General features: G+C 32.5%; 1 protein-coding gene and 1 pseudogene across 1 annotated transcript in view; one reads left to right on the top strand and one right to left on the bottom strand.

The window, feature by feature from the left end:
• LOC129742664 (uncharacterized) overlaps window positions 1-26,691 on the bottom strand; it is a 52,463-nt gene extending 25,772 nt beyond the window's left edge. Inside the window, exons 1-3 of the mRNA XM_055734592.1 lie at window positions 26,664-26,691; window positions 26,126-26,597; window positions 17,203-17,389 (exon numbers count right to left, since the gene is read on the bottom strand). Coding sequence (XP_055590567.1) covers window positions 17,203-17,389; window positions 26,126-26,597; window positions 26,664-26,691 — 687 coding nt within the window. The remainder of the gene's footprint in view (window positions 1-17,202; window positions 17,390-26,125; window positions 26,598-26,663) is intronic.
• LOC129750246 (U4 spliceosomal RNA) lies at window positions 17,006-17,133 on the top strand (annotated as a pseudogene).
• Window positions 26,692-27,149: the final 458 nt, after the last annotated feature.

Raw genomic sequence — 27,149 nt, 5'->3', positions numbered from 1 at the left:
AAACTCAACGAATTTTTTTTTTTCATTTTTGATTCAAATTTATGCAAAACTTGAAGCAAACAAAATTAAAAATGTGCAAACAAAAACTGTAGAATATAAACCTTGTCAGTCAACTGAAAGTGAATCGAGAAAAAATATTCAAATAATTAATTTACGTTGAAATCAAGCACTACAAAATTGTTGAAAACAAAGTTGATGTTAATATTTTGTAATGTTTTTTTTCCTTTGGATGGAAAAAAATGAAAGATAAGATTTATCAATCTTGAATTTCTGCTTAAAAATGTGTGTAAACTCAAATTTAACTAAAATCTTTGCCGCTTGAAATGCCAATTTATGCAATTCAACCAAAGGTTGAAATTTTTTTTGGATTAACAGTAAAAAGTATGAAAACCTTCAAAATTAATCAAAAAGTATGAAAGCTATTTGACAAGATGTTTAGTTTTGATATCCAGGTGAATTGTTTAAAATTTGGGTTTCAATTTAAGGAGAAAGTCAAATTTGTGTCCTAGTCTGAAATATTTGTTCATGAAAGTCCTCACACTAACTTAGCTCAAAGTGCTTACTAATATTTTTCAAGAAAAGCAGGAAACATTTTTTCATAATAAAATTCCATGCATGCTCTTTACTTCAGGTAATCCTGATCAAATTTATGCCAAAAATTTATTTTGAATGTACAGTACCGTTCATAATTGTATAGAAATTGGAAGTGAGCGCACTGTCACTTCGACTTTGAACTTCCATAACTTTTTACTCTGATGATATTTATTGATAATTTTTTTTTTGCGTAAGATAGATCAACTATCACACTATTATAACACAAAATTTGAGCTTTCTGGAGTTTGTGTGGCCTAAGAAACAGTAATTCTACGAAAATCGGGCTTTTTGGACTTTTCTCATTCAAACTGCAATATCTCTTAAACTACGCAACATTTTTTATTGAAATTTTGCACAGTGATTTTTGAGATATGAAGCTAGCATGTCTGAAATTTTCGAAAGATTCTATCGATGAGATCAAAAGTTACGCGAGGTGCAATTTTTCAGGCATGAACCTAGAAATGCGATTTCTATAGAATTTTGGACGAATATTTCCATAGGAAAATCATTTTCTCTGTTTAACAACCAGTAAATCTATTTCAACCGAAAAATCACAAAAATATCGCGAGATTCTGATTTCAAAACACAAATGGATAATTTATTCCATGTTTTCATTTCTTCATTGCTTTTGCCAGACATTTTTTGTCTGATTGGTGGAGGAAACGATATTGTTCTCATGAATCGTCCAAAATTCTATAGAAATCGCATTTCTAGGTTCATGCCTGAAATATTTCACCTCGCGTAACTTTTGATCTCATCGATAGAATCTTTCATAAACTTCAGACATGCTAGCTTCATATTTCAACAATCACTGTGCAAAATTTCAATAAAAAAATGTTGCGTAGTTTTAGAGATATTGCAGTTTGAATGAGAAATGTCCAAAAAGCCCGATTTTCGTAGAATTACTGTTTCTCAGGCCACACAAACTCCAGAAAGCTCAAATTTTGTGTTATAATAGTGTGATAGTTGATCTATCTTACGCAAAAAAAATGATCAAAAAATATCATCAGAGTAAAAAGTTATGGAAGTTCAAAGTCGAAGTGGCAGTGCGCTTACTTCCAATTTCTATACAATTATGAACGGTACTGTAAATAAACAGATCTGAAAATTTTAATACTCTACATAAAAAAACTAGGTCGTCGGGATACTATAAGTTCAAAAGATCTCAAATTTTGCAGAAATGTTTGAATGAGTCCGGATTCGATCTGCGAAAAAAGCCGAAAAATGAACTAGTCTAACGGTCATGCTTTACACTCCTTTCCTAAGTATTTAAAAAAAAAATGTGTTACAAAAAAGCAACCTAAATATCCGCATCCAAAATATTCGAAAATGACCAAAGTTCCTTCCGATAACGATATTCGTCATTATTGTAATCTTTTCATTTTTTATAAATCTTCTCATTTTTGTCATTAGGTTTTTATATGTATATTTAATCTTTTTGGACTACCATTTAAAAAATAATAAATCCTCTAGATTTAGACAGCAGCTTATTTTCGACAACATATTGAAAAATGGCATATCTTTTTCCTAAGTTGTTCAAATCCTACATGTTAAAATTTTTCAATTTTTCTTTTCTTAACGTAGGACATGTTGGTAAATAACAATTTAAGTGAATCCAATGTGTTAATGATGCTCTAAATTATCATTTCTTGCTTAACTGCTTCGCATTTGTCTAACCTTCAATCGAATTTAAACAGTTTTATTCATCTGTCGCAAATTAGCGCTGAAAAATTACATCCATAAAATATAATTTTCGACATAAGAATTGCAGCTTATGTAGCCATGGTTTCCGGAATTTAGTCAAATAATTTGTCAAAATTAAATTTAATACCTAATAAAAAATAGTTTTTTGCCCCCTTGTGCACATGCCCAACAATTCTGAGCCTTAATGCGGCAAAGATGAGGCTAAGAAAATTCAAAATGTTAATGGTTTCTCTGTTCCATGAAGGATGAGTTTTCAGGTCGTGACATTTTTAAGAAGCTTTCTCCGAGATGAATGTGCACGGTCGATTGTGGGAAATCTGACATCCGATCGGCTAAATTCGAGAAAAATTACCAAGATTCATAAATTCTATGAAACGAAAAGTCGTGCAGTCGATTTTTTTAGTTTATTGACGCTTCAACCTTTGAGGTCTTTCACGTCCTTAAAAGCAATGGAAATCGGATTTCATAAGGCTTCTTATTCAGAAAACTTTTCACATTCCTTCAAGTTAAAGCAGTTTTGTTGGAAATAAATTGAATTATTTCAACAGAGGAAATTCTTGGAACTATTTATTGGTAGGTTATTCCATTTTAACATGACTATCAAAAACAAGTCGAAAATTAAAAAAGGCTGTCGAAAACTAGATTTTTACAAGAGCTTTTCAATAAGAGAATGAAAACTGAAATTACATACTTATGGTCAACAAAAAGTGCTGAAAGTCTAGAAAAATGTTTGGTGTTAAAAAATATGTTTGATTTTCAAAATAAAATTCCGAAAATTACAAGACAGGATTATTGTGTAAAACTTATTTATTTATTTATTTTATTTTAATTTTTTTTTATTTTGTAAAACTAAATAAAAACTAGATCCTTCAGCTTTACCCTTATCAAGCTAAAATGCCTTTAAACATTGACATTATTTATATGTTGATTAAAGCTTACCAAACATTCCTCATTAAAATTCTTGTACGCTCGAAAAACAAAAGGCAATTTTCGAAAAAAATATATAATTTTGCAATTTAAATGTAATTTGCTTTATATTTTTTATTTCTCTACACGTAATAACCCTTTCTAGCTAGGTTTGGTGTATAAAGGTCAAAGTTCCAAACTAAACACTTCATCAGATATCCCTCCAATAACCCCCAATTTATTATCGATGTAGATATGCTAAACTCACAAGATCATAATGTCTTTTGGCTTTCAACGGAACTCATTTTTTTCTGTTCATCAAGTCGTATTTTTATTCCCAACAACCAGACGGCTTCATTTAACCCACTTCACGAAAAAACACGGCTGAAAGCATGACATGGTCACATGAAGAAGTAGGTAGGTAGGATACGTACATATGGTAGACGTTATGCTTCGACCAAAGAGGCAGGTAATTTAGATTCTTTGCGAAGGCAAAAACAAAAAGTTACAATTCATTTCAGTTCCTCCTCCGCATGTGCGTCTTCTCCATATATCGCGCGGGTTGCACCATTCATTCGGATGTGTGGTTGTGTGAACGAGAGTTTGCCAGTCAATGTCAATGTAATTTTCGACTCAAATCAAAGCGCCGCAAAACGAACGGAGCAGGTATTAACTACTATCTAAAACGACGAATCGAGGATTGGAAACCGTATCCATAAAATTATACCGTACATCACGTATCTGTACCACACATGTTTTATTTTGGTTTAGTAAGTTTTGCACATGATTTTTAACAGCTGCAACAGTTCTCTTCAGCTGACAAGAAATATCTACATGCCTTTTGGTCAAGTAGCTCACATATTAACAAAATTAGGGTCAATTAAATTCATCAACCATCCCCTGAACTAGAATGTCAATACGACACTATTGATGAAAGTTTGATAACCTGAAACTATGTCATTAAAAAAGGGTAAATTCTAGGACCCCTGCTGAATTGATGAGGTCAAGAGACAAGAAAAAAAAATGCATTTGATAATCTAACGTGGGAGAAAAGACACCTTTGGCTTATTTAGTGCATTATAGTGCAATTTAGTGCACAAAACTACAAAAAATTACACCCAGATCGTTTAGAAACTCAACTGATGCTCAAGTGTAAGATATACCATTTTTTTATGTTTGACAGAATTCAAACTAAGAGTAAGATATTGTCTGAGGCCTCTAGTTTTTCTGATATGACGTAAAAGGGATTGTAAAATCACCAGTTTTGATAAGAGTTTTTCAATGATAGTAATTAAGTTCTTAAGTTTTTGTCGAAATATGATCGTTTCTGAGGTATAACGTTCCATAAAAATATGTTTTTTTTAAATAATAGATCAACCATTTCTAAACGAACACACACATACATATAGGATCTCAGTGAATCTTTATGTTTTTATTTTTGCAGAAATCTAATTAAACGTAGGTACAAGCGTTCTAACTTCTAAGTTTCTAAGTTCTTAGCGTACATCTTTCAAGGATATAAAGGCTGATATTTTACTAATTCTAACATCACCAGCCCACAGAAAGAGTACGATGTATGCCGTGACCGAGACTCGATCTTATGTCCTCTGGCTTAGAAGACTTTAACGCTATCCACAAGGCCACAGTTGGCGGCTTTAAATCCTCTACATGGACTATGAGTCCGTTGAGAAAAAAATGTCAATGGAAATAACTTTACTAGGCCTCTAACCAAGCAATTTTTGTAAAAAAAATGGGTGAATAGTTTTAATTATTTAAAAAGTGCAAAGAACGATATGAGCTATTTAAAGTTTCTTTTCGGTTTTTGGGGAATTTTTGAGGCTGTCAACTTGGTTAATTTCTTATCATAACTGAATTAAGCTAAAATGTGAAAAAAGTCGATGATATACATGGGCTCGTATGCAGTAGAGGATTAATACCGAACAACGATATATCTTTAATGCAATTTTCTTGCATTGCACAATGGGAAAATTTGGCCCCAAAACACAAAAAAAAATCTAAGCCGTAGGTTTAAGGAAGCGAAAAAATATTTATCTTATGTTATGTAACATTTTTTTAGGAATTCAAATCTGCTGTCAGAAAAATTTGAGCAACAATATTTTTTTCAGTAATACAGTCTTAAGGAAACATTGTGGTTTCAAATTTTTTGGGCTTTAACCCTTCGTTTCATAAAGTAACATGAGAGTTATGACACTTTAAAAATCCAAAAAAAAATATTTTATAAAATAAAAAGCAAATTCTGTGTGTTTGTTTGTTTGTTTGTCCTCTATAGGCTCAGCCGTCTTATGAGCTAGAAAGCTGAAATTTGGCATGGATGCTCATGAGGACCAGGTATGATGAACAATGTTTTCAGATTTTTGGACGACCCCTGGCAAGGTCAAATAATTCCTCATTTCAAATTTAGTAACAGAAAACAGAAAGAGTGATCGTCCAATATGTTTGCAATTATTGCTTAACTATGAATCTGGAAGTCCATCTGGAAAATGCTTGGAAATTGACTTTCATACAAACTGTTGTCATATTTCAAGTTGAAAGCGAAACGGAGTTCGTATGGGATCAGCTAGTATTTTATTAAACTCAAAATGAAAATTTCAAATAGTTTGTTACATCACAGGAGGACGTTTGTGAGTTTTTGGTCTTAACGTTTTCAATTCTAAACGAAACAAGTTTGTATACAGCAAAATGTTTTAACAAATTCTTGGTAAACAATAAAATTTTAGTTTGGATATCAAATTCATTTAAAAATAAAAATTTTTATGTTTACCGAACGGAAAAAACTGAAATGAAATTTCCACAACATTTTTCTAAGAAGCCAATACTACTCGCGATCTTGGACAAAAATTATTACACAAGGCAACAAAATTCACATTTTTCCCAGGGGCAAAAAATTTAAGAGCTAATTTCGAATTATTTTAGGGAGCTGATTCCAAATAAATATGTTATCAATTTTTTTCTAACAGCTCTTGGTTTTAAGATAAATTTATGGAATAACAGACTTGCAATTCTTTAATAGACTTTCTTGAATGATGTCAGAAATGGGTGTAAACTAATACTTATATCTAGGAAAGATCTGAATTCACTGTAGGTAAAAATTAAGAAATTTGTGCAGTTTTTTGTCAAGTTTTTAAAACATTACAAACATTTTTAAAATTCAAATTTCAATTATTCTCTTTTCTTGGCAAATTTTTGTATTAGAATTTGTTAATACACCTTCTCTTGGCGACAACTAAAACTTAAGAGGATTTTATAATTATAGTTTAACCGCGCAATTTTAACGATAAAGTCAATGCACGGATAACATTAGAGCAGAAGTGCAAACAAATCAAACAACTAATATATATTGAGGCTTTCACTATCATCAAAGGATGATGAAAAGTGATGAGATATATCACATTCAATGATCAACTTTTCCGCGAGTCATTTTCACTTCTGAGAAAAATTTCCCCAACTCTGCAAAATACGGAAAGATTGACGAAATTTTAATGAAAATTTAAACCTAATGAAATCTTTGATATTTTTGAAGAATAAGTCAAATCGTTCTGCGGTCTTCAACCGAACCAACTCAAAGACATTCTTGAATGATTTCAGAATATTAAGGTATAATTCTATTTATTCATATTTCTAAAAAAAATTAGAATTCAGTGTTTACAAAGCTTAGAATTTCTGAAACTAAAATGAATTAAGGATAATAAATATATTCAAAATCTGAGTATTGTTTTCATATAGGATTATTGGTAGTTATCAGTTATAAAGATTGATTTTACTCAAAACTGATCAGGCTTTGGCCATTTTTTTTTTCAGAAAACTCGAGCAAAACCGGTTAAAACCGAGTTATCTGGAAAGCTCAATCTAGAGATTTATAATATCCCAAAAACTAATTTATAATTCTTTTGAAAAAAATAATGAAAAAATATTGCACGGAATCTACGAATATCTATCGAGGTTTCAAAATATGAAGGGGGGAGTATTTTTCAGCGTTACGTTATTATTGTCGTTACGTTATTAGGGGTATATGTCGCGGCTTTACGATATACGGTGCGGGAAGGGGGAAAAAAGTGCATATTTACGTTACGTAACTTATGAATACCGCCTTAAAATACTCTGATAGGTACATAGATTTCTGATAAAGTTCATGAATATCAGCTAAGTATATAAAGCTGTCCAGATTTTTTTTCCAAACTTATCCGTACCGGGGAAATCCAGGAATTTGGGTTTCAATATGGATTTGCAACTCAATATCCGGGCAAATTCGGCCAAAATTCATTTATTGAAGAGAAAAAATAAACATATATTTCACCGGGCACATCAGCGGAATTCAAATTAGATTTGTAAAACCGAAAAAATTTGGCAAGTCAATTTTGATAAGTTGAGTTTAAAATTCAATGATTGACGCAGAAACAGTTGATATTGTTAACGAAATTTGGTCCAAAATCAGTCCGATACCCTATAGACCAGTGGTTTTCGAACTTTTTTAAAACTTTCGAGCTCAACGCCCCCCCGGAAATTATTTTTAGAAATTTTTTCTATGAAAAATGATAATCTGGATCACTTAAAAACCATTAGCTTTTGGCTTTATGTTGTTGTAAGACTTAACTAAAAATTCATTAAAATTAATTATAGAGAGGGATGAATGACCCCATAGATGTTCAAATCCCAATGATCAAATAAATAAAAAAAAATATATGAGGCCCTCAGAGCCAAAGGGGTAGGGGGTATTATAAGTGTATAAACGGTCGATTTTGGTTTAGTAATGTCAAACGATTTTTCGTATTTCAAACTATATTTCAGGATTTTTAGATATTTAGAATTTTATTTTCATAGGTACTCTTTCGTTCGAAAAAAAAAGGAAATTTTCGAAAAATATATAGAAATGACCAAACATAACAACTTAAAAGCGTATTTCCTTCAAATTTGTTTTTAAGCTCTTATACTCCCTTGACTCCAAGGGCCGCACATTGCTTCAAACCTCCAGTAAACACTTTATTACATGTAAAGTTTTCTGGACAAATACATAAACTGATTGAGTGATTTGTTTTGATATCAAATCATATATCATAAATTTTATTTTGTTCTTTATTCACCATTTATTTGCAGTATTGAATACAAATTAATTAGGTAATGTCAAGCCGGTGAAATAACGTAAAAAAAGGATTATTTCTTGATATCTGAAATCCAAACTAATCTGTTTAAAGATATGCACTTTTAACGGGTCTTAAAGTTTAAATTGGATTCTTGTAACTGAATTCCGAAAATGTAAGTAATAACAGAATAGATTAATAGTTTATTCATGGCAAATGGCACATGAATTTTTGAATCGATTGAAATAAAGGCGAGCAAATAAGAACTGTAAAAAAATCTCTTGCCTGAAAAAATTCTTTCACATTTTCTTTTCAAAAATTCTATCACTAAATCTGTTTAGCAGATTTTTTTGAAATTATCAAGCATTGAAATCTAAATTTTTTATATTTTTACTATCCCAAAATAATCTTACAAAAGAAGATCAATATGTAGAGCGTATACAACATCTGTGAAAATATAAAAAAAAATCTTCCAACGCGCGCTAAATATCAAAAATTGGCTCACCGCCCCCTGGAAACTCTAAGCGCCCCAAGGGGGCGATAGTCTTCTAAATTAAAAAAAAATCTTCTAAAACAAAATAAAGCACATTATCACATTGAAAATGTAAGCTTATCGATACAAAGATAATAAAATCCCACTCGTAATTTCACCATGCTATAAAAAGCAAGAATTGCCAGTTGATAATTCATAAACAAACTCTATGTGTAGTGTGATTATAGACATTGATAAGAAATCGTTGATAATGAAGATAATGAAGATCCAAATAAAAAAAAATCTGTTGGGTAGTTTATCTCGTATCATGTGGAAGCTTACGACGTGATGTAGCATTTTTAACGACATAAGATTCATATCTAGTGAGAATAATCATCAAATCCAATCCAACCGTTTGAACCGTTAAGCCCATCCTTCTCCTATAATCTTACCAACACATTGGTGAAATTGTCGTTCCCATGTGAGAGTAGGAATCGCTAGGTAGCCATCTCCTTGCTCTCTTTCGGTCTGCCTCCATCTCCATTTAAAATAAAATTTGGAACACTGTCCTCTTTGTTGCCGTTGCCACCAACCAAGGCCATAATCAAGTGGATCAAGAACTGAACTATACTTTTCGACGAATTCCGGCAAATAGGAAACGGAAACAAAAACTTCCAATGAAAAGAGTGAGATATAAAATGCGGAACTTAATTTTAAAAATAAATCACGTCAGTTGAAAAAGGTTCATGCTTAGGTGTCATTTGGTTGAAAATAAGTTTTACCTAAAATAAATTAAAATTAACATTTAACTTCTTTCAATAACAATTATGCTTTTTAAAACGAATTGTTGAAGGAGAATGTGAATAGTCAATAAAGCAGAACTATCAATAAAAGTGAAGCTTTTGAAATATTCCAAACGCTTGCAAACAAATCAAAACAATTCATACTTAAATAGTTCTAACGCTTTTTCGATACGTGTCCTTTTATCATGAAAAGTTGAACAACAATGCCGACATTCATAATTGAACTAATCAATATATATTATTTATGTATTTACATTTTGAAATGCAAAACGTTTTCGTAGATTAAGAATTTCCTTTTCTCGTTGATCCGAAGAAAAAATAAATAAACTCCCAGTCCAGCGATAAGCGAACTTAACCATAAAAATAATTTCAACTAATTATCACAACCTCAAATGCACCGATTCGTCATCACGAGTGTACAACGTTTCCGAACTAGAAGCAGGCGAGGAAGCTTTAAGCGCTTCGTTTTTCCAGAAGGTCGTATATATTATTCAACAACGAAACAAAAAAAAATCCCCGATGCCGGAGCGCTATTAATATCCTTCAATAGATTACCTACTGAAGCAAGCAAATCGGAAAGATTTTTTGTTTTCACCATTTACGACCTTTTGTGTTGTACCGAAAGTTGGCTGTGCGGTGCGATGCGATCCGATCCGATAGCAAAAAGGGGACGCGCGGGACGGAAAACGTCCGACGATGATGGGCAACGCAAAGCGAAAACAGAAACAAAATAAATAATAAATAAATCAGACTCTTGTGTCATGTGCAGAGGCATTTCTTGTTTCCGACGAGGTTAGGTTGGTTCATGTTCAGGTGGACGGTAAATTTGATGCGTGTTTTTTATTTGTTGATAATCAAGATTGGTTTGTGTAGCCATTGTTATGAACGATGTGCGAACAACTAAATCGCTGAAAATTTATTGATCATGAAAAATTAAATATGAGCTGAACTAGCCAAAAAGTGCTGCCAACAAACACCGCACTTATCACTGCATTTATTGAGAAGCTCTAAAACTTTAGAATCAACCAGTAGTTTTTGGATTTTTAATCATTAATTTCGATTTTTTTCTCAGTAAAACATGAAGTGTGTTTATACAAATGTTCACCCAAAAAATATTATTTTTACTCAGCTAATAAGGATAGAGTAAAGTTGTGTTGTGGTGAAAAAAGATCTATTAAATGAAATCATTTTTTGGTGATAATAATAAACTTAAAATGTTTGCCTATAGGAATTTCTATGTTCTCTTATTGTACACAATAAGATTGCAATTCTTCCGCTCGGGATCATAACACTCTGATTTACAGAGAAACTGCTCGAATGACACTTGACATGTCAAAAAACAATAGGTTTTCCTGAGGAACGGGCAGATAGCAATCTGAATCTCGTAGCACTCCATTACTCCTGAAATTCGGAGGAACTCGTGTTTGAATGCTCAGGAACTCGAACAAATTCAAAACAACTATTATATGTAATACGTAACTGTCAAGGGGTCTTTATTGGTAAATTGATCCGTAGAATAAACTATCCTGCTAGTAGGTAACTCTAGCCGGTTACCTTAAACAGCAAAAGAAGCTGAAAGTCGCGCGGCAGTTTGTTCTTAAAAGCTTCTGAGGGAGTTCTGCAGCATGCTGGAGCAAGTTAGTTTTATTCAAATAGATGTATAAATGAGTGAAATATGTACATTTCGCCGTTTTTTTTTGTTTAGAAACCGGACAAATTGGAAGAACACCTGAAAATTTTGCAACTGTGGACGCTCCAATACAAAACCAACGTAAGACTTTTCATAAATCGGAAAAATTTCAAGTAATTTGCACTAAAAGCTGGTCGGGGTTTGTATTGATAGATAGTAATTAAATATTTTTCTGTGTTCTTACATTTTATCTATTTGAAAAATTTCTAAACAACTCCACTAAGCTTGGTATACAAGTCAGATTTGATAAGAAGATGATTCAATTGAAAAAACTCCTACCACTTTCCCCAACTCCTATTTTTTTTAAAGGACGGGAGACTGTTTCAAAATGAACAAAAAAACATTTCTAGAACTTTTGATAACGGAAATGAAATAACTGAAATTTATTATATTCTTCTTTTATACAAAATTTAAGAAACAGAGTCAAATATTCAGATTTTGAATATGAATGAAAAATAATCAAAATCAGATTTTCTTCCAAAAAAACCAATTTTATTTAGAAGATGCTTCAAAGCACACCGTCACACAGCTAGGAGTATCTAGAACAAAAAGTTGGCCAAAAGAGTTTTTTGATATTTATACTCTGTCATACGTTTAAATATATTGAAATGAGACTAATAAAATATAATAAGAGTTTAAAAAGTAATTTTTAAGCTAATTCAATCACCTAGCAGTGATTTTTAAGCATTCTGATAGTAAAAAAGTCGATATCAGTATCGAATCCACTTGATACTTCAAATATTATCTTCCGATTTAATAATACAAATATCATTGAATTATTCCAATGGAAATCCTCTTACTTTCTTACCACTTTATTGTACTGATTTCTATTCAGATTTGCATCAACAAATTTTTGTAGTTTTTACATGTAATGAGCTTTATAAAGATTGTGCAGTTCAGCCGCATTGCCAGTTATCTTAGAAACTTTTTTGTTTTTTTTAAGCATGCGTTTATCATGCTGTCCTAATTTCATTTGTACTTTCACTTGTTAACATAAGATTCGCTTCTATAGAGCGATCTCGATATCCTATACTGCCTGATTATTCTAAACAGCTCAGCTCTGAAAAATGAACGTTCATTTTGCAAACGAAAAATTTCAAATTAAATTGAATAAATTCTCGATTTCAAGCCCGTAACCTAAAATCCAAGAGTTTTCTTTGTTAACATTTAAAAAAAGAATAATGTATAACTTTCCAAAATTCAAAAACAACACTGCGACTTTTAAACATGTTCCACGAGATTAACATCAATGAAAATGTATAATGAGTTATATTAATTATTTGCAATAAGCACTAACAAACAATTTATAAGAATAATTTCAAAAACTATTTTTTCTTTTCAGCAACTGATTAAAATAAACATGGCGCATTGAAAGGATTGTACAAAAAAGAAGACAACTTTTTCAAATTCAACATTGAAAATATCACGAGTGCGAAAGTATTTATGCGGAAGTTTTATCATCTGTACATGGTTCCTAAAGTTATGAATTTTCACATGATGTAAAATTTGTTGCTGGGACTTTTATAAACGAACACAAACACATACAGGATCTCAATGAAACATGATGTTTTCTCGAAGAGATTCCATTTTTTCTTAACTCTAAGCGTACACCTTTCGAGGATATGATGGCTAGCATCTTCCAAATGCTAAAACCACCAACCCACCGAAAGTGTACTGTGTATACCGTGACCAGGATTCGATCTCATACCCCCTGGCTTAGAAGACTTGAAGGCTATCCTCTACGCCACGGGCGGCGGCGGCACTTGCAGGGAACATGAACAAAAACCCTTATTAAACAAAAATAAGGTTTGAAAACTTCAAACATAATAAAGAGTTTTTGAAAGCTCCATATACAGTACCCGAATTACTTTTTCACAACCACTTATCCTCAAATATAACATTCTGACATTCATTTAAATTCTCCTTTTAAAAATTTGTTATTATGTCACTTCTAAAACCAGTGATCACATGTTGAACTGTGACGCGATTTTATTACGGTTTGTTGAAAAATTTCAGTTGATAAAAATATTGAAGTTCCATTCTGACAGCCGCTATTGCTCGTAAAAAAACTAAATATTGAAAAAATGACTGGTAAATGGTGCCAAATGTATTCAAGAAGCAAATTAAAATGAAAAACATGGTAATAGTTCATTTTTAAATTTTGACTTTTGGTCAGGTTTTTGGGTGAAATACTCCTGCGTGCGTCAGCTAGTTTAAAATATTTATCTTAGAATGTTCTGTGAATGAATCGCTCTTTCAAATTTATTTTATGACGGGCAATTTAGGCAAAAACTATTCTAATGCCCTTTTTTCAAGGCAAACAAGGAATGACTTATTTGAAATAAATAAAAAATGACGATTCGTTAAAAAATCTCATTAATTCGTAAAAACTATGCATAAATTGAGTAACAAAAGTAACAAGAGTAATAAAATAATAATAAAAAGAGGAATAAAATCAAACTTATTTCAAAGCTACATAACTCTTTTTCATCGGAAATCATTAAAACGCATTGAAACGTTATCAGCTTTACAAATAAAATATTTAAAAACTTTGGCCCGCGAAGCTCTTTTTGGAAGAGCCATGTTCTTAGAATCGATCGGTTTTCTTGGTCTGCGTATATCATTTGGAAAAATATATCTCAATCTACTCTAACTAACTCTAAACAAAGATCTGAAAATCTCTTTGAAGTGAAATGAGCCAAAAAGGTAAAAGTGTATAAAACTTATTTCGAGAAAACACGCATTTGAATTGTTTTGTTTGGCCATTTTCCCTCCATTTGTCGAACACTAGCAATTTTCTTTCGAACGTAAAAGTATGCGAATATAATTTTAAAAATCTTATGAATTCAACATGGAGAATCGTTTGGCATTATTTACTAAAAATCAATCATTTTTTCACTTATACCCAATTGGTTCTGCGGGTCTCATATAATTGAAAAAAAATGTCAACTTATTATTGTTGGCTAAGCTTTATAAGAAAATGGTATATTTGAATATTTGAAAATTAAACCAAATTCAAATATATTTTAATTGGCATCTTACTCTGTATTTCTGAACATCAATAAATGAAAACTAGACATAACTTACAGTTGGATATTAGATTTCAACTAGAACCGGTTTGGTACTGACAAATTTTTCAAAAGAACGACAGCAAAATTTGACTTGAAAAAGGTGCAATGATTAGAAAAAGACTCAAATTTGTTTTCATTCTGTTCATAGGAGGCATTCCAAGTTCACTTGTCAAATCGAGATGTTAAAACATTTGGAAAGAGTTGTATTGAGTTGAGGTTGAGGTCTGTGCTTTGAAAAAACCAACATCATTTAAATTATGATATAACTAGAGATCGTCGAAAAAATTATTCTTTTAAATATCAGAAGCTTGTGAACGCCACTTTGACAATATTATCCTGCGTGTTTATTTTTTTTTAAATTTGCTTGTAGGTATGCAAGTAACAAAAAAGACTTGTTTAGATGAATTTATACTAAGGTTGCCAAAAATTTTTCATCACGTATCCGGGCCGGAAAAATCCGGACTGTTTTCATCTTAAAACCTGGCAAAATCCGGGCATTTGATTCCAAAATGTTCGACCAAAACTCCAGGCAAAATTGATAGCAAATCAATAGCTTAAAAACTTGGGAAAAATGTCCATCAAAAGTTATCAGCTGATTTTAAATCGCATTTCAGGGTTCTATATGATTATTTTTATAAAACTTACTCAAAAATTTTCGTTTTGGACGCATGAATAAAAAAAATGTTACAATATCATTTGATTTTTCTAAAACTTACTTCAAAATTTTCGTTTTGGATGCATGCATAAAAAAAATTTACAATACAATTTGGTTTTTTTGGATTTGGAAAAAAGGTGAATAAATCCGAACATTTTTCAATGAAATCCGGGCATCCGAGCCTGACCGGACAAACCCGGATGAAACCGGACAATCTGTCAAGCCTAATCTTTACTCGATGTGAACAAGGATATGTTTTCATACCATTTTCAAAAATCTGTTAATTTATTTTTTGAATTCTCCAGAATAATTTGTTTTATTTTTGGCACGCCAGCCAATCTCATTTCAGAAATTTTACCCACCTATTGAAACTGTTGGCCACCCATGATTTAAAGCTTATGTATAATTTTTCATATTAAAGGTCATCACTGAATTATTTTTTTTTTTAAATATTTTATTTGTAATGCTGATAACATTTCAATGTGTTTTGATGAGATATTTTAAGATTTCCGTTGGAAAAATACAGAGATATGTAGCCTTGAAATATGGTTTTATTTTATTTACAAAAAAATCTAATCAAATCTAACTCAAAAAATAAAAATGTTGAAAATCTGAAATGAATCAAATTTTCAATTTAGGAGAAGATCTGAAGACCCCAGGCACAAATTTTCCGATAATAAAAAAAAGTCCCCATATGTCGAAATCGACCATTAATTGCTGGAGCCATATATTGGTATTTCATGGAACTAAAATCATTTTTTGATATAATTATTTCAGGGGAAAATTTCAAGTTTATCTTTCAAAATTAAACATATAAAAATGCTAAGAAGGATTATGAAAAACTGAATTCCACGCAAAATTTTAGAAAAAATAGGAGAGAAAGTTTGCAAAAATTAGTGGAAAATTTATGTGAAAAAATTTATAAATTTTTTTCACTGAATCACTCAATTTTATGGCTACATAGTTTGTTTGTTAAAAACATATATCCCACTAGTAGAAACAAAATCAAAAAAGTTATTATTGCCAAGATATTCACGCAGAGAATGCTTTCGAACCACCCTAATTGAGCTGCCCAGCTCTTTACGAATATCAATTCTACGCTGGGTTTCAATTTCTTGCTTTATTCCGCATTTGCAAACCTGTACCCATCTACCTAACCTAGCTATAGCCGACTGGGTAGGATGGAATCGAAAATCTAATTCGACAAATTGGTGTCTTCCAGATTGCAAAACATCTTTGCGGAAGCTATTTCCAATGAACTGTTTTGTCGATTCGATAAATTTCTAAATGATCATGCTTATAAAAAAATGAACACAGGTGGAGTTTATAATTGATGTAATATTATTTTTTATTAAAAAAACTACTGAACAACTAATCGTTAAATCGTTAAACCTACACCACCCCGTTGTACCCTACGGTGTGATTGAATAACGTGGGCTAGGGTGGAATGAATTCACAGAAACAGCCCGGGAGGGAAAATGCGGGCGAAGCTCTCCGTGCTTTCTCAAAAGTTGTTTCCTCAGTTGTCCGCGCGGTTTTCAAACATTTTTGTTCTGACCAAGACGGGAGGGCAGTCGCTAATACATATAAATATACATAGCTATATACGACTGACTGGGTGTAGTTTGTTGGCTGAGAAGGCACTTTTCCTATCAATTGGGGCCGATTGCATATGTCAGATGGGGAAACCATGTGGGATGATTTGCAAGGGGTTTGCTTGATTTGGAAACTAAATTGTTGCCGGCAGGAAAGATTTTTCTGGAGATGGATTTGAATTTATCCGGCATGTTGACAAACGATGCTCAACACGTTTGAGATATCGATTAGATAAGATTTCGGTCGAAAACATTCCCCGGAGGGTAAGAATAACTTGGTCCCGTCAAAGATGGTAAGATAGAAACTGTCCTAGCGGAGCATTACAAAAAAGGAGAATTATCGATTTTTCTGTTCATCTAGGATGCATACGATTACGTTTAGTAAAGTGCTATTGTAAAACAAGGGTTTTGTTGTTTTTAGCTTTGCGCGGTGGCGATATCGTAACCAATGAGATTCTACCGAGGTGTGATTATTGCTATTTGAAAAAAGAGTTATGTTGAAAAATCAACAATTTGGAAATGTACATAGCTCAAAATGGATACTGCACATCTGAAGCATATTCCACATATGTGTAGTAGGTATCAGTTGCTGTTTTTGCTTTAATCACACACTTACCTCTCCGTGACAGTTCCGCCCCAAGGGAGTGTTTTCCGGCAGAAAGTACAGCCTCAAAGCGATCAGCAGGCATTGCTCGTTGCGGTCTTTCCACGCCATCCGCAACTCGGCGAGGCACGTTATCGGTGAGTCGGACCAGGGCCGAACCGGGAAACAGTCTCCCAGAGCCAGCACCAGGGGTTTGCAGCTGCAATGGTGGAGAACGAGAAATAAAGGGAGTTAAAAAACCTGAAAAAAGCTTTTTGATTTAAAACCTTAGATACCGATATTTTATAACGAAGGTACAAATTCTTGTTTTAGTAAGTGAAATATAAAGTTAAGATAAACTCATCATCATAAAAAACATCGATATAAACCAACACGCCAAGTTATAAAAACTCCCTTTAAAATTGATAAAACGCTTATGATTTCCTGTATTCCTGGAGATCCTGCTGAGCAATTTGGGTACAATAGCCGAGCTATGGATTGAATGTAAGTCATACATCAAAGAAGCTCCCGAATTGCTTCAATAATCATGACTTTATGACCATTTGTATGTTACTATTTAGCAGTTACATTAAAAAAAACTATCCAACGCTGCGAAAATGGTTAAAATCGATAATCGGAATAGAAAGCAATTCAAGTTTAGTATTTCGGTAGCTTTTTCATTCAACATATACCTATTGCATATTTTCTTTTAAGTTGACCCTCGAGGCAAGCCGTGTTAAAGTTTTTATACACCCACAAATCAGACTCTACTTCAATAATGAACTTCCTTGGAGGTAGAATTATCGGTATAAGCTTCTACGCCCGACTGGCATTAACAAGAATTACAAAACCATATTTTATTTAAGGTTCAGACCTAAAATTTTCTGTTCAGCTTTTGGAAATTGTCAACATTGAGGTTTATTTTTATTTATCAAAGACTAGCTTACACGGTGTGCTTTGCTACCCCTTTCATAGAAAAACTAAGTTCGTTAAAATTATTGTAATTAAAATATACTTCCTTTTAAATTAAATTTCAACATTGTTCAAAAGCGAACAACTTTTCATAGGATCTGAGCTTCAAGATTGCCTTGAGTGTCAATGTTACTTAAAGGTTGAAAGTTGAAGGAGCCACCCCTTAGAAAAAATAGGAGGATCTTCAATACAATAAATGAAACCTTTAAATTAAAAAAATCGCCCCTTTTTAAAGCGGAAGGAGTATTCCAATACAGGCAGATTTGTAAATAATCAAAAAGTGTCAAACTTTATGAAAACACTGAGATTGGTTAATAATATGTAAGTTACATTTATTGAATATGAGAGTCTTCATTCATAACAATGCGTCAATCGATACAATATATTATCTAATTTTGTGGAAACTTATATGTAATTTCAGTAAATCATCTCATTATGTCAAAACGCTCACGTTTATCAAATTTTATCAAAAATCCTTCAAGCATTGTTAATTTTATCAAAATTTTGTTAATTTTGTATGGGAGCCCCCCTATTTGAATTCAGAGGGGTTTAAAAGTTTTATAGAAACCACTAACGGCCTTAAAAACGGCTACACATCACATTTCACGTTGGTCGGTTTAGTAGTTTCCGAAAATTGTTTGAATTGTGTTGAATTTTTGCTATTTTCGTATGGGAGTCCCCCTTCTTCGGATTTGGAGGAGTTTGAACGTATTATAGAAACCATTCCCAGCCTTTAAAAGGGCTGCACACCCAATTTTCCGTTGATCGATTCAGTAATTTCCGAAAATGGTTCTAATTGTGTTGAATTTTTGTTATTTTTGTATGGGAGCCCCCCTTTTTGGATTTGAAGTGGTTAGGAAGTATTATAGAAAGCATTCCCGGTTTTGAAAACGGCAACACACCAAATTTCACAATTTAGGTTAAGTTGTTTTTGAATAATTTTCGAATTGTGTCATATTTTTATTAATTTTGTATGGAAGCCCCCCCCCCCCTCTCCTTAAAGTCGGAGCAGAAAAAATAAACCAACACCTCTTCAATTAAAATATTGGCGGTCTTTCAAGTGAAACTTCAAAACACAGACAAATATTTCTCGCATGCACTTTTATAACGTCGATTGAAACAGATGTAAAACAATAGTTTTATAGCAAAACAAAAATAAAATAAACTTTAGCTTTTTTATCGCATGTCAAGTAAAAATTTTGGAATTGTTTTCCCTAATTTTTAAAGATGTTTCTGTGAATCTTTAAAATGTTTCATACGACGTTATGAACGCGCACGCGTCACTTGTGAATTGAGAATAATTAGATTAAAAGATATCATAAATCACAAATATTTATCTTCTATGAACCCATATAAGGTTTCGAAGATTTTTTTTTTCATTTTTAAGCCAATTTGCAATTATAAAGCCTGAAAGCGGTTGTTCGAGTAGCGCGGACGCTCGGATCATCGAGGCTCGAATAAGCGGGGTTCTACTGTAGAAGTAATTAATATTTTTTTCTCTTAAGCTTCTTTCTTTTGGATTTTAGAATGAAATTGACCTGGCTAAAAGAAAAAAGAGGAGGCGTGTCTTTTTGTTCTAGTATTTTTCTTTGATTTTTAATATTTTCAAAAATTTTGGAACATGGAGCTGGGATGTCGCAGTTTGAGACCCAAAGCACGTCTGTTTGCCGACCACTGATCTTTAGGGTGTGTTGCAACTTTTGCAACTTTTCTTGAATTTCAAAAACACTGTAGTTAAAAAAGTTCTCTTCATGGTCAAAACGAACGACAGAGTATCTGGGCATTTGATCCTGAAATTTTCAAAATAAAATCTGGACAAATCTAGGCTGAATTCAGTGATGACTTGAAAAAAAAAAGTATAACAAAATGACCGAAACCGGCTAAATTTTTTTTTTAACAAAACAGATTTTTTTTAGTTTTAAAAGAGATTTAAAAGCTGCTGGTTCAATTCTCTTTTCAAACTAAAAAAACAATTTGGATAAAACAAGCACAGAAAGATTGAGCTCAATTTAGACCTTAGTTTAGTTAACAGTAGTTTTTCGATTTTATCACGTTGAAAAAAGATTCAACGTGAATATGGCGAAACCGTGAATTTGGTGAAACTTATATTAAAAGTGGGAAAAAATATTTTTATCGTTTTAAATATATATTTATTATAAGACCTTTTGTAGTATATACGCTTTGGATCAATCAATTTTTATCATAAGATGTATTAATCAAAGTTTATTAAACACAAAGGATCAATTCAGTTCTAATTACTCTTCTTTATAGAAATTTTAAGATTTATTCTTGATGAAAAAGCATGTGCTCGCTCAGCCAATAAAGTGAATTATTTAGTTTTAATGGAAATTCAGCAGTCGTTATGTCGATTTTATAAAAGAATTCAAAGAAAACTGTATCAAAATATTATAATCTACCAATGCATGATTTTAATATTTTATTCTTCACACCTTTGATGAACTGAGAAATTTTCCTTTTAGAAAAATATTTTGAAATTTCCACAACTAAGACTTTAAAAGTGTGTTTTTCGAAATTTGTTTAAGGTTAGCTAATCGATTCTTTTTCATACTTTGCAAAAGAAAAACCAAAGTCCCATTTACATATTGTAAGGCAAAGCTAGATGAATTCCATCTTCTTAAAAAAATCCGATTTACACAACACTGATTGCTGCCCAATCGGGATTACACGTGAACACCCTCTCATATAAACGAATATTTAAAAAAAATCAGATAACTCTAATCTTTCTTCAAGAACGCTTACAGTCACCCACATCTTTATATGATTTAAAAAACCAACAAAGTATAGTATTTTAGAGCGGCTGAGCAATCACAAATAATAGCACTAGCAACAGAAATACTTATTTCGATTATTACAAACGTTTTTAAAATCCAAATGACGATTTTACATACTAGACTGCTAAAGTAAGCAGTTCAATGACATTGTAATATTATTGAATGCTTACATATGTATCATAACATAAACCATGAAAAATACAATGAACAAAGACGCTCTTGGAAATGGTTTCAGAATGGTTTCTAGAAAAACGTGATAAAATCGAAATAATAACCGTGATAAAATAGAGCGTGAATTTGGCGAGTAGTGAAAAAATCGAACAGTGATAAAATGGAAAAACTACTGTATATTTCCACTTTACTTTACCGGGCAAATTTTATATAAAAACCTGGCAAAATCCGGTCATTTCATTTCTAAACTGACGGCCAAAAATCCGGGCAATATCCGAGCAAATTTAATCAAAACCCAGAAATTACTCAACAAAAATGAAGATAAAAAAATAATTTTTATCAAAATTTATAGACACATTTTATATCGTATTCCGGGCTTCTTTCAATGAAATTCGGGCAACCGGGCCGGGCCGGACTGTTCCCAAATGTTGTATTAAATATCCGGGAAAACCCGGATAAACCCGGATAAAAGAAAAGGTTACTGTAGTTGACTAAATAAAGCTTAGTTCTTTTAGAAATGGGACAGTTACAAATGCCTGTATCTCAAAAACCATTCGTTTGAACGAAATACTTTCTATGAAGGAAAAGTAGGCAATGTTATGATATTTCATGAAAAAATTTGAAAAAAAATATTTACCGTTTTTTGTAAAAGAAATTTCTACTTTATTCTTGGTGTCTCCCATTGGCCGGCGCACACTTTTTTCTGTCATGGTATTGATCAGTTTCTCCAACTTATACTTTGTAAAATCTATATTTTAGGTGGCTTCACCTTCCTTCTTCAATTTCTGATACTTTTTGGTCCAATACTTCTCTGGAAACTGGAAACTGGAAGCATTTTAGTGGATACAGTTGTTTCGAAATGAACAAATTTGGTTATTTTTTATCACATTTTTGAACGTTTTTTTTTCGGTACCGGTTTTACAGCTTAAGAGCTTTGGAACTATCAAAAAATGGCTGTTTGAGGTTGGATTTCAATGAGTCATCACTAGGCAACACTTTCAGCTTATCGGAGAAAATTGTTTTGGACATTTCAGCGATCTACCCTTAGCTTTTCGTTTATTGAAAATTAAAAATGCTGGTATGAGACTTGCATTCCTTGATGATCCTTAACCGTTGTTGCCGATCATCTGCTTCACTCCAATGCTTGATTTGAACTTTGTGGACATTATTGACAGTGTTTGCATACTTATCCACCACATAAACTCAGTAATTCTTTGAATAATCAACGGTTTTTTCAGCTATCAATTTGATAATGACGAATTTTAAAGGAATCTGTGCAAAAATTTTTTTTTCTTTTTCTCAAGCATCGTACATATCTCAAAAACGCGTAAATTTTAAATTTTGAAAAAAATAGGTCGAATAGTACTTTTTACAGGCAACAAAATGCTGTTCAAATTTTTAATATCCAATAACTAGTTAACGAGCTATTAGCAAATGAAAGTGTCCCATTTCTAAAAGAACTAAGCTTTAGTATCAATCGGTAAAAATGAGCTCCGCTATTGAATTTTTATGCCGATTTGAATCTAAGATTTGAAATTCTAATTGAAACTTTTCCAACTGATTTAGCACGAACTCAATAGGCTTTTGATTTTGATGTCCTTTTTTTGACCTATCCTTTACTAAAGATAATACCCTGAATTCGGCATATCGTTTTCTAAATTACCGTTCTCAAATTATTATTATCATAAACATACTTTCACAGTTGAATTGCCAATTTCATTGAGCGATTCTCTGAATATAAATATTTTTATATTTTCAATCTCCCCTTACTCCAGATTTTTGATTCTGAGTTCTGAAAACTCAATTTCCATTTTGAATTATTGTTTTCGATAGTAACTTTTTTCACATTTGGAAGAAATTTTGATAAAAGCTTTTTAATTTTTTATAACATTTTTTTATGAAATAAAACATATTTTTAAGTTTTAATCTGCATTACATATTTAAAATTTCAACATATTATAAACTGTTAATTGTATTTTGCATTTAAAATTATTAAGCATTTTAATTTTCGATCAGTTTCTTAATTTTTCCGCAATGTTTGCAAGAGATGGATTAACAATTATATTATTTGAAGATATCAGTCAGACATGAAAGTTATTTGAAGGTAATATAACGAACTCTTTATAGTAGACTGGGCCAATTTTGTATGGGATGATTTTTACAACATTTTTTTCAACGCGGCACCCCCTAAATTGGTGAATTTAAGTGGTCATTGTTTGAACTACAACTCCTGAAATTCTTTGCATACTGGAAACATATTTTAGAATACAATGGGTGAAAGTATGTCGATTTTTCATACATTTTGCCGAAAATCTCCATATAAATTTGAAGACCTTTGCGCCAGCTCGTGCTTCTGCAAAATGACCTGAAACCTTCAGAAAGTCATTTTTCATCTAAAGGCACCAACTTAGGGGGTGCCGCGTGGGATATAAGATTTTTTTTGTTATTGGCCAATCTTTTTTACAGTTTCTTTGTATGTTTGAAATGATATATGATCTGTGGGACAGCATATGAAAAAAAAAGATCCCCTTCGTAAAAAAATTTGTTTTGGTCATAAATAAATTCTGTGGTTTCACACAAATAAATGGAGTGTTGAAGGAAATATTTTTCAAGCTTTTTTATTGTTATTCGGCACTACAACGATCTTAGAAAAGGACTCGAAAAGGATACTTTATAATAATATTTATAATCATAATAGTTCTTAGATTATAGTGCATTTGTAAGCGAAAGAATCTATTTATTTTAAAATTTGAAAAAAGATATCACGAGCAAAATACAAAAACAGTTTCTCTCATTCCATCCAAATTTCTAATAATAAAATACAAACTTACCCTTTAGGGACGCGTTTTCGTTTTCGTCAACAGGACATCAAAACAGGATTTTAAATTGCTTTTAATTACAATAAGTTGTGCGAAAAACTGTTGTGCGTGAAAGTTAGGAGTTTAGTGAAATGGTGTGTGAAAACATTCAAAATCAAATACGTATTATTCAAAGCAATAGAATTGCTGAGGCTAGCGCTACGTCCTCCGGACCAACCCAGGTTTTTCTACCAGCCGAGCGTTGCATTGGAGACTCGATGTCTAGTTTAAATCAAAGATGAGTATCTGTTTTCATTATTTCCATACCGTTTTTTCGTATCATGTTATAAATTCAATCAAAACATAATTTTTAAAACGAAACAGGGCAGCTAAAATCATAATTCACAATCTCTTTCAATACAAGCCATGCAATTTTTCAAAGTTAAATGAAATATTGAAAAATTATACATAAGATATTGCACAAGACAAGTTTCTTAGAAAGTTCTTCATAACTAAATCTACTGCTCAAAAAGCTTCTAAATTCTAAAGGTATTTTTGAGCATATCTTTAGGCGTTTCCAATTTAACGATTTTTTTTTTCGTACGGCTGAAGATTTCAGCTACTGTGGTCTATGTGAAAAGATCTGATAATTTTTGTAGTTAAAATTTTCTTCACTTTAAAAGTTTAATTTTGTTGTGCGATAAGTTTCGTTTATTAACGCGATACCAAAAAGTTTTGCTAGAGATTAAATATATTGGTTCCATGATCCATTGAAAAAAAATAATGGATATATAAAAATCTGCAATTTTTGATATTTGTTTCAAGAAAATTTTTGTTTAATTTCTAAGTATATAAAAAAAAGATAATTGATACCGTTTAATATCAAATCATAAGTCTCTCGTTACTTTTTGGTGCATAAAATGCATAAAATTGCGTAAAATTAAGTCAAAATTGGGAGGTAAGTACGAAGAAATGAGGGAATTACAGCTGTTTAAAGGTAAGATGTAAAAATAAGAAAAAAGTGGTAACTTTTTTGTCATTTCATATTCAAAATAGCTTAACTCTATTTATGGGGAATAGAGGGGGGTAGGACAGGGCATCAAACGATCGGAAGACTGATATACAATGGATTGTGGGTTCAAGCCAGCCGGAGTATCTCGACAAATTTAGAATAATGAGTAGGTTACTTTGGAACCTTTTCAGAATTCTTCATTTGTTTCGAACAGTTGGAAGGGAGTGAGATGATTGAAACCTGTTCCAAGCCAGTGGTAACGGACCCCTTGGTTGTGCTGCAAATATTGTTGATGAGTTAAGAATGAACAATATTTGAATGTGCGATCGAGACTTCCCGTACAGCCTCGGGTCAAAAGACCTATCAGCCACTGGTGGGTCAAACATACATACATACACAGAAAGAAAAATGTAATCTTACATTGCACGTTTTCACATCATCGCCACGAAAAATATGAAAAAGAGTATAACATTTAAAGGCTTAGATGAACTTTACACGTCACCACATGCGAAATCCAGCGTCAACGTCAGTTTGCCAATTCTGTTTTGTTTTCGTTCCTATTGGATTCCCAACGAAGGCAAACTTCATCAATTAGCTTGCAATTTCATGTAAATCTTAGCGTTCACAACGTTCGACCGTATTTTGTTGTACCTGCTCGTGTGCTGTTCGCTTCTGTTCGAATCGAGGTGGTGCATGCTGAGTTTTAAAGCAAGTAAGTGAGAAATAAAACAAAATACCCTTCTGATTATTGTAACTATTAAATCAAATGGTAAATTATATTTGTTCCAGAAAAAAAATGCCACTTGAATTCAACAAAAGCTCGGGCTACCCCAAGTGCATGACAACTTATTTTCCTACCAGCATGTCAATCGCCGTTGCCGTCGTCGGGGGAATAGCACCAAAAAAAACCGGTATTCGTGAAAATTTATTGAATACCAATTTTTCTTGTGTGGATTAAATAAAATGTATGTGTAAGATATTAAAATCTCTTATCGACAAATATCGATGCTTTTTTTATTGGATAAACAACCATACCAAAAAGAATGATTGGAAATGTAGGTTTACAGTAAACAAATCAGTTGAAGGCGATAGGAAGTTTACATGAATTAAGCCGTATTGATACATGTAAATACCCGATTCCCTTCTACCCATGCAGTTGCATGTAATGTTACGAGGATTTTTCTAACTGTGTACATAAAATACAAACTTACCCTTTAGTCCCGAGAGCGGCCTTGGAACTGCTTCCGCTGCTATTTTCGCTAGCACATTTCCGTTGCGGCGTCTGTTTCGCTTTGAAGCTACCATCGGCGGAACTACTACTATCCTCATTCCCAGCACCACCGCCTATAGTAGACTTGGGCGTTCCGGGAGTCGAAGAAGCATTAGGCGCAGGGCTGACGTTTGAGGTTGGAGTGGCAGGTGTTGCTTGTGTTGCTGATTGGCCGGAATCCGACCCATGCCCTGCAGGTTGGACAGTTCCGGTCGCAGTCGATATACAGGATTCCGACGCTATGAATGAAATTTTTACACCTTTGTAGAACGTATACGGTCCGTGATGACCACAAGGATTTCCGACGGGCTGAAAATAGAAAGATAAAGCTTGGTTAAACTTTGGAACTAATAAAAATTTGGTAAGAGAGATGTTATATTTTCTATTTAATTTTAATTTAACTCCGTGTATTTCTCAAAAACAGTAGATATCAATCGATGATCCAATCGCCATCGTTCAGGTGGCTAAGTACCGATTACGTAACAACCAAGCGCAATAACAGTACATTCTATTCGGCCAGCCCAAAGTCAAGTATCGCATAAATGGCGACCCCAAAAGGCCACGTGATATCCCAGCATTGAAGAATGAATAGGGAAAGAGAGTTTCCTACTAGCGAGCAGCGAGCCAGCTACATAGATAGAGAGGTTGCATTTAAAAGCAAGAAATAATTTCCTCAATCTGCGCTTCCACCGAAAGAACAACTACAACATCAACAGGCAACGTCGTCGACGTCTTGAATACTGTGAAAACCATGGAAATCGAGATAAAGTAGGTACCAACCCGAGCTCTGCCACCACCATCATCATCAACATCAGCGGCGGCAGCACCACCATCAACAACAGCAGCAGCAACATCTAAGCTGATTTTTTTTTCAAATTCATTTATGCTGGGAGGCAAACACGCTGCTGCCAGAGAAACCGAAAGTCAGTCAAAAGAGTGGAAAAACAACTTGACAGATATTCTTA

The sequence above is a fragment of the Uranotaenia lowii genome, chromosome 2 (genome assembly GCF_029784155.1).
Source record: "Uranotaenia lowii strain MFRU-FL chromosome 2, ASM2978415v1, whole genome shotgun sequence".
Taxonomy (NCBI): domain Eukaryota; kingdom Metazoa; phylum Arthropoda; class Insecta; order Diptera; family Culicidae; genus Uranotaenia; species Uranotaenia lowii.
Note: the sequence above shows the minus strand (reverse complement) of the source record. Positions and strands in the feature narration are given on the sequence as shown.